The 8,239-nt window shown below is 44.3% G+C and overlaps 1 protein-coding gene across 6 annotated transcripts; it reads left to right on the forward strand.

The window, feature by feature from the left end:
• Window positions 1–321: 321 nt before the first annotated feature.
• LOC113447603 (uncharacterized) lies at window positions 322–7,619 on the forward strand. 6 transcript variants are annotated; one of them, XM_026717882.2, is made up of 2 exons: window positions 322–476; window positions 5,111–7,619. In XM_026717882.2, the coding sequence occupies exon 2, from the start codon at window positions 5,122–5,124 to the stop codon at window positions 6,700–6,702; it is 1,581 nt and encodes a 526-aa protein (XP_026573667.1). In that variant the 5' UTR covers window positions 322–476; window positions 5,111–5,121; the 3' UTR covers window positions 6,703–7,619. The 6 variants fall into 6 exon arrangements, with proteins under 6 accessions (XP_026573667.1, XP_026573668.1, XP_087779568.1 ...); XM_026717883.2 differs by having other exon boundaries at window positions 340–539; window positions 5,108–7,619; XM_087923442.1 differs by having other exon boundaries at window positions 346–476; window positions 5,108–7,619.
• Window positions 7,620–8,239: the final 620 nt, after the last annotated feature.

Raw genomic sequence — 8,239 nt, forward strand, 5'->3', positions numbered from 1 at the left:
TCCAAGATCCGATTCGCTTGGAAGACAAAGCGTTTTGCAGCCAATCCCCGAGAGCAACCCCTGGCAGAAAGCGAGCGGGGTGGGTGCCTCCTTGTCGGTTTTCGCCGAAAAGCGAACTGCACAGCGTCTCCTGCTTGAGCAGGGGGCTGGACTAGAAGACCTCTAAGGTCCCTTCCAGCTCTATTCTGATTCTAAACTGCGTCTCCCCCCGCCAACCGGCTCAGGCCGTGCTCCGCTGCCACCAGAGGGCTCCGGCGACTTGCAGGCGTGCGAGAAGGGGCTGCGCTTTCTCTTCGTCTCTCTCCGCCCTGCGTCGGGCCGGGATGAGTTTCCTGTCTCGGGCGCTTGCTGCATCCGGATCAGCGGGAGTCAGCTCGCCCGGAGAACCGCGGTAGTAGCAGCAGCTGTGCCTCCTCCTTTTACACCGAACCCCCGACCGGCACCGCGCGGCGCTGGCGACCAGCGGAGCGATCTCGGTCCTGCAGCCTCCTGCTTTGCTATTCTCTCTGTCTGTCTGTGTCTCTCTTTGCTCGACCGAGGTGGGAACTCCCCTCCGGCCAAAAAAAACCACGATCCACCAACAGGGGCTCCGCCCAGGGTCTGCGGCCATTCAGCCGCCTCCGTCCTGGCCGAGCTAGATGCCCTCGGGGGATGCAGGGAGAAAGGGATAGGCGGGCGTGCAGCCCGCTAGTCCAGCCCGGCCCGCGGGAGGAAGATGGGGGGGGGCGCCGTGGGCGATTCGCGGAAGGCGCAGGTTCTCGCGTGGGAACTGCGCTTGCAGCTTCGGTTGCTCTGGCGGGCAGAAAGTGGGGTTTCCTCCTTCCCCGTTTGTGGTGTTTTCCTAAAGAGTCAGAAGCGCCTCCTCCTCCTCCCTCTTCCAAATTTCTGGTTGGGAGGAAAAGAGCCTGGGGACTTCTCTTTAAAAAAATAATAATAAAAGTAATGGACTCAAGCGAGGCCTCTTGGAAAGAACAAGCTTAGAATTGTCAGCCAGATTTTCCACCACAGACCAAGCGATTTTATCAGCAGGGAGGACGTTTCTGTTGTTCACATGCCCTGGGATCATAGCTCAGGAAAGGCTGTGTAAGAGGAGTGGGGGAAAGAAGGAGGGCTGATACTTTATTCAGGATTTTTAAAGCTGCCCACCTGTATCAGGTCTCCCCTCCCTCCCTTCCTGCTCTTTCCCACCCTTTCCTCCAGCTTGGCATCCCAGAGTCTTGGCCCTTTGAATCTCAGAAATGGGCCTAGCTGCAGCCTCAAAAAATCCTTAGGGACATCACATTGGAGAGGGATAACCTCTCTGTTTTCCACCACCCAAATCCCCTGGGAAGAGAAATAGATAGCAGTAAACAGCAAGTGTAGCAGATGATGGTGCTGTTTTGCACAGTGAATTTAATTAGATCAATTAATGATCTTGAAGCTGCAACTAGAAAACATGAACAGTTGGGTTAGCTTTAACTTTGACGCTTGGAAAGCAATATTGTCCAAACTAGGAAAGTGGGATTATTTGATACCTTAGTAGTATGAAGTTCCTGTCTGCTTTTTGCTCAAACATATCAGCTTGTTAGGGGATGGCTGAGTTTCTCTGTACTGTGAATAGGAAGGTAGGTTTGTGAGGAGGACTGGAGTAACTTTTGTTAGATAAGGAGTATAATGCAAACAAGACATATTTCACAGACAAGCAAAACTTAAAACAGCTAGTTAGATGTTTCATCTTGCTAGATGGCCGAGGTTATTATAAATATTTTTTTTTAAATCCAACTGTATATGTGTGCATGGTTTTAAAAGTAAGAACTGAGCTCTCTTTCTGTGCAAAATCTTTTTTGCAGGTATCTGGTTCTGTTTGGTTTTTTTGCAAGAAGAAAAAAAAGTCCCTGGATAATGGGGAAAAAAACTTTAAAAGTTAATGCTTTCCCAAGTTTAGTGCCCTGTTTTGGGTCACCTCCAAATATCCCCAGCCAATGTCATAAGTTTAGCAAACTGGAAATTGTGACATAATACACCTGGAAGATTCCAGGACCTGGAAGGCTATTATTATTATAAATGTTGACCTGAGGAGGGGGAAATTGTCTGGATCCTTCTGGTTTAATTAATCCCCTTCCATCCCCCTGAATGCCTGGAAGATGTGTAAAGTCTGTGTGGTTATGTAAAATAGGTTATTTGCGTTCTGGTATTATGCTGTTTGAGACATTGTTGCTTAACTAACATGGTTTAATGTAGGATGGGGCATTCGGGTTTTGAATGGGTGGGCATGAGATGGACCACAGTTGTGGAATCAGATGTATTGTGTCGGATAAAAGAAAATGGATTCTATCCAAAACCGCTTGCCTGGCCAATAGTACTATAGGATTAAGAATATAAATGTGCGAGTTAAGTTTTAGGCTGGGGCACATAGAAGCATTTTGTATTACATCTATGCCACTTTACATATTACAAATCAGCATAAGAAAATTTAGTTCCAAATATTGTGGTATTGCTTTTACAACATATCATGGTTCATGAAAGCCCTGTAGAATGAATGGGCTGGAAAAAATTAAAGCCCAGCATACATGAAGAAAATAAGGTCTGCATGTAAAAAAAAATCATACAGTATGAAATAGGGGGTCTTTTTTCCTCTCGTAATATTAGAAGCTGAAATTGGAATGGGATGGAAGACTCAAGAAGAGAGAGCTGTGGAATTTGCTAGTAGAAGATAAAGGGGTAGCCATCAATCTAGGAGGCCTGAAAGGGATTTGCCTAAATTCTTGAAGTATCAGGCTATAAATCACTGTGATGACTAGAGGTTTTACATCCTTGTAAAGAAGGAATGTGTTGCCATCCTTGGAGCCTTATGCAGAGAGTCAGTTTGGCCTAGTGGTTCAAGCACCAGGCTAAAAACCAGGAGACCGAATTCTAGGCCCACTTCAGGGTTATTGTTGTGGAGAAAATAGGAGGCAGCAAGAGCATTATGTATGTTAATACCTATCTTTATAAATAATAAAGGCAGGATTAAAAAATATATAAAATAAAAAGGGAAAGGTGGAGAGAGGGTAGACTTGTTTTAGCCATGCTTATCACAGGCATGCTCCTCCTCCAAGGTTATGTATGAACAAAATGAAGTCCTGCAGCTTCCTCAGGCATTTTGCTCAAGCGGGTAGATGAGTTTTACTATTATTAATGGTGAGTGGGGTGATTTATCTGTAGGTGCGGAGGGGCTATTTTAGTGATTTTATGTATTTTAATCTCATTCTCTACTCAAGAGTTCTTGAGTGAAATGGGCAGCTATATAAATTACACAAGTTTGACTATGATCAAGCCTAGTATCTTAACAGTATAATATCTGATACGTTCCGTTTGGTATAGTGATTAAGGCATCTGGCTACAAAATGGGAAACTCTGAATTCTACTCTCGCCTTGGGCATGGAAGCTGGCTGGGAGACTTTGAGTTAGTCACTCTCAGTCCAACTCACCGCACAGAGTTGTTGTTGTGGGGAAAATAGGAGAAGGAAGAAGTTGCATATGTGTGCTTCCTTGAGCTGTTTATAAAAAAAAATAAAAGTTGGATATATATAAATAAAGGTATAGCCTTTGACCATTTTTTGTGTTTTTAAAAATCTTTTACTATTTTTGAATTTGAGTTGTCATTTCAAGCTTATGCAACACGATAATTCAGCTTCATTTTTATTTATTTCCTGTGTGTCAGAACAGCAGCTGTTCAAATGTAGATATGTAACAGTGTATACTGTGGAGAAATTGAAGGCCATTTTCCAAGAAGTACTTACAAAATTTATGCCCTGTGTTCAGTAAAATTAGGAACAACTACTTATTTAAAAAAAGGGTATGTGTGTGTGTGAATAGTTCAAGAAATCCAGAAGGGTAGATTCTTTTGTGTGTGTGGCAACGTTTCGGCAGAATCTCATCTGCCATCATCAGGCTTCTGTATTGTGTTCGGCTGTGAGTCAGACTTTTACAGTTGTTTCGGTTTTAAATTTGGGGCTAGCCTACTGCTGTGCCAGAATGGTTTTTTCTTCATCCTGATTGGTTGGGAGTCTTGGTCTGTGTTTATTGGTCTTGGAGTTTGCTGTGTTCTGCTTGATTGGTGTTTCTAATATCTTCTGTCTGTTTTGTGGCTTTTTTTGTGTCTTGATTGGCTGGCAGATAGATAGATATATATGAATGAATGATATTGGAAAGGAAAGACAATGGGATGCTAATGAAAATGGGTCCTTGGAGTGGAAGGAGGGAAAAGGAATGGAGAATGACAGATTTACTTTGCTCAAGAATAAAAGAAATGATCCCTCACTGTTTAGGTGACAATAGACATTTGGAATAAATTCAGTGGCTCCAGGCTATTCTGTAATAATCTGGATTTAATTTTAAACTATACATTCTCCCTCCTCCCCCCCCCCCCCCAAAAAAAAATATATGACAGCCAGTGAGGGAAGGCAGATTCCCTTAACAGCGACATGATTCACTTAACAATTGCAGTGATTTACTTAACAACCATAGCAAATATGTCCTACATTTAAGCGCTATTCCCTTAAGAACCACCTTGCTTATCATCAGAAATTTTGGTGCCAAAGATGGTCATAAGTCAAGGACTACCTTGCTAGTTTCGATGGAGTTATCAGATGGCTAAATTGAGTGCTTTGATCAAGGAAAAAAAAAACACAAATACTTTTGTTTCTACCTGGAAACTGTTTCTGGACTTTGTGCTTGAGGTAGAAAAAAAAAGGAAACTTTGATTTTGGGTTTTACCTATTACATAGATTGGTTGTTTGTAGAGATGGCTAGTTTAAACTACTATGTAAAAGTAAAACGTGGTTTGATGTTACTATCGTACTACACCAAAGGGAGTTGGAAGTCAATGCCTTTCCTTTCTTTTTTTTCTCCCTCCTTTTCCACACTTTTCCCTTCCCTATTTTTCCTACTATTTGCTTTTGTATTTTTTTTTTTTGTAAATTATATCATAAATTAATAAAATTAATTTAAAAGAGAGAGAGAGTGAATGTTGAAAATGGAAAAAAAAATTAGCTAAGGACTTACCTGTTCCTAACTTTAGTTTCCTGATCTAGGCTATCTCGAAAGGCTGACGTATCTGGACTCCTCCTCTTCTTTTTTTTCTCAGCAGGTAATGGAACAATGAAGGACACCAAAGGGAAGACTTTGCAAGAGAAGGAGAAGGGCTTTGAACCTCAAGTTGAGCTGCATTTCACCATATTGGAAGAATCCGAAGGAGGCATTTCTCAGGGGAAACTCTGGCCCTGCGAGATTGATGCAGGGCTACGACCCGACAGCTCCTGTCAGCCTGATCCCGATGATGAATTACTTTATTCTGATCAGTCACGGTCCTTGCCGAAAGTACAGAGGCTACAGCCAGAACCTGACAGGAGTGCCCAGGAGAGAGGAGTGGAAATGTACCCTCAGCCCGGTTCTAAGCAGCAGGTCGAGCTTCATTTTACAATCCTGGAGGAATCCGAAGGGGGCATTTCGGAAGGTAAACTCTGTGCAAGTGAGATAGGGCGGGATGAGTCGCCGGAGGTGAGCTCCCCAGAACGGCAGTGGGACAGGTCTGTTCAGTGGAGTGAGAAAGCCGGTCAGCCATCTGGTGTGAAGGAATCTCTCCCAGCTGAGGACAGACCAGAAGCTGAGGCTAAAAGGCCCGTCCTCCAGCCAGAGAGCTCTGACCAGCAGGTAGAGCTCCATTTTACCATTTTCAATGATCCTGAGGAAAGGAGACTTTCTCAGGGACCAGAGGACTATCCGGTCTGGGAAAGCCCATTTAAACCAGCGCTTTATCAAGGTGACTATCCCAAAGAAATTTGGGATGCATCCATTGATAGTCTTGGAGATGTCTTTGAAGCATCTTTCCAGCAGCAATTCTACTCCGAAGGAAGGCTACACCCCTGTACCGAATGCGGCCGAGTTTTTAACCGGAAGTCAACCCTGACCCGACACTGGCGGACCCACACTGGTGAGAAGCCGTACTCATGCCTCTATTGCGGGCGGAGTTTCAGCCTGAATCTCAATCTTCATACCCATCAGATGACCCACACGGGAGAGAAACCCTACAAATGTCCAGACTGTGGGCAAAGCTTCACCCGTAGCACAAGTGTCACCAGGCACCAGAGAAGCCACAGAGAGGAAGGCCTTTTCAAAAATGACTTGTGGGAGGATGCTTTCCCGTACCCGGTCCCGGTTCCCTTCACTTACCCGATGCCTCTTCCGGTGGAGGAGAAGTCCTTCGTGTGCCCCATTTGTGGGGAGGCCTTTACTCACGGTGGGAGCCTGAATAGGCACTTGCGAACACATGGGGTGGAGAGGCCTTATAAGTGCATGGTCTGTGGGGAAGGTTTCTGTTCTATGTCAAAGCTTTACCGGCACGAGAGAATCCACATGGTGGACAAGCCCTACCACTGTGAAATCTGCGGGAAGAGCTTTGCCGTCAAGTCAACGCTGACCCGGCACCAGATGCTCCACCAGGCAGAGAGGCCCTACATGTGTTCCCACTGTGAGAAGGGCTACGTTCAACGGAGTCACCTGGCCAGGCACCACCACAAGGCACATCCTGGGGTCCCCTTTAACCCAGTTAAAGCGAACACTATGCCTGCCACCATTCTGGATTCTGACAACTTAATCACCTATTTCTGGGGGGATGAGGATATAGACACTACCCCAGAGCCTGTCCCAACTCAATTGATCTATTCTGGAGCAGATTGCTGAAGGACTTAATCCTAGTCTGGAATTCCCCGTTCTCCAGAGAGAACCTTGTCTTCTTAAATCTCCATGCACTGGGATGCTTCTGATCTCACTGTTTGGCGACACGAAGTGGATTTTTATGGTAGAAAATCAAATAAACCAACTTGGTTTTGTTGTGGACCCTCTTTGTGCCAAGACCCTTGTCCTGCCTTGTTACTCCTCATGCCCATATGCCACATCCACATCTCCAGAAGATATGCCATTGTTATGGTCCCTTGCAGTCCGCTACAGATGGTGCCAGTATCCAAGTACTTGTAGGAGGCAGAGTCAGCAAAGAATAAGAGATGGGCAATCAGCACCCTTCCTTCCAGGCGGAACCTGCTCATACAAATTTCTCTTAACTGGTGAACAGAACAGAAGCTGTGTGCCATAGTTCTGGGCTCAAAGAACACCTGTATTATCTCTTGATGCAAATCTTCACGGGGAAAGGGAATAGTCCAGCCTGTAGCAAGATATCTAGTTGTAGGTGACATGTGGGAGCTTGGAAATTCATCTGAAACCATTTTTGTGTGTAATAAGGATGTCTGTGGAGATTCTCAACCATCCCTGTCATGGTTATCCCAAAGGTGCTTTTTGGAAAAGGCAACTGGACTTAGTTTTTCCTTTCATTTCCCTTCTTATCCAAGAAGCTTCTTCGGTTCTGACTGTAGTAAGGATGGGGATTTTTTTTCCCTTAAAGGAAGCCTCTGCCTTGTTTTACTTCTTTTGGGGGGAGGGGGGTGTAATGGATGAACTTTTAAGAGAAATGAGTAAAATATAGAAACAGAGAAAACATATCTAAAGGCTATTATTTGATGCACAAACCAGATGTCCTGTAAGAAATGTCTAAGATCTAGGCAGAATATAAATATTTTGAAGAAATAAATACAGGAATATGATGATACAGAATTCTTATTTTCTATTTTGTTTTCCTATTCTCCAAATTTTCCCGTTGTCATCTGAGCTGGTGGACTATCACTAGTGCAGCTTTAAGATTTGCAAGTTTCAAGAAAAACAACAGAGTCCAAGGGCCTCTTGCTCATTCTAGGCCTACATCCCGGCTCCATTACTCCACCCACCCATCCACCCACCCAGAAATAGACAAATTGTGCATGCTTGTAAAATAACAGAACATAAATGTTGTTCCAAAAAGGGTTGCCTTGCCTTTTATATATAGTCTTCTTTCACCATATAATTTAATTCCCATATTAGGGAGGTGGGGGTAATGCCTATTGCCTAAAACTCTGGAAACTCCAGGCAGAGTCTGAAGCACCTTGTTCGACTATCACATTGGACCGAAAGACAGATAGAGCCCTGTGTCACTTTATCAGATGCTTGACGTGATTAAAACACAAACAAACAAAGGACTCTGCCTTTTAATAAAATCTGTGAGTCGGACAAGGTGCTACCAGACTCCGTGTGATTTTTGACTACCACAGACCAATGTTTTCTCAGGAGAAGAGTTTTGGGAAGTTGAAGTCCACACATCTCACTGCAGTTGAGGAATCTTAACAATACCTTG

This window comes from Pseudonaja textilis, chromosome 2 (genome assembly GCF_049901715.1).
Source record: "Pseudonaja textilis isolate UNSWEBS1 chromosome 2, rPseTex1.2, whole genome shotgun sequence".
Lineage (NCBI taxonomy): Eukaryota > Metazoa > Chordata > Lepidosauria > Squamata > Elapidae > Pseudonaja > Pseudonaja textilis.

Bases quoted from the DNA above. Each gene is read 5' to 3' on its own strand.
- LOC113447603 (XM_026717882.2), top strand. From the start codon at position 5,122: ATGAAGGACACCAAAGGGAAGACTTTGCAAGAGAAGGAGAAGGGCTTT.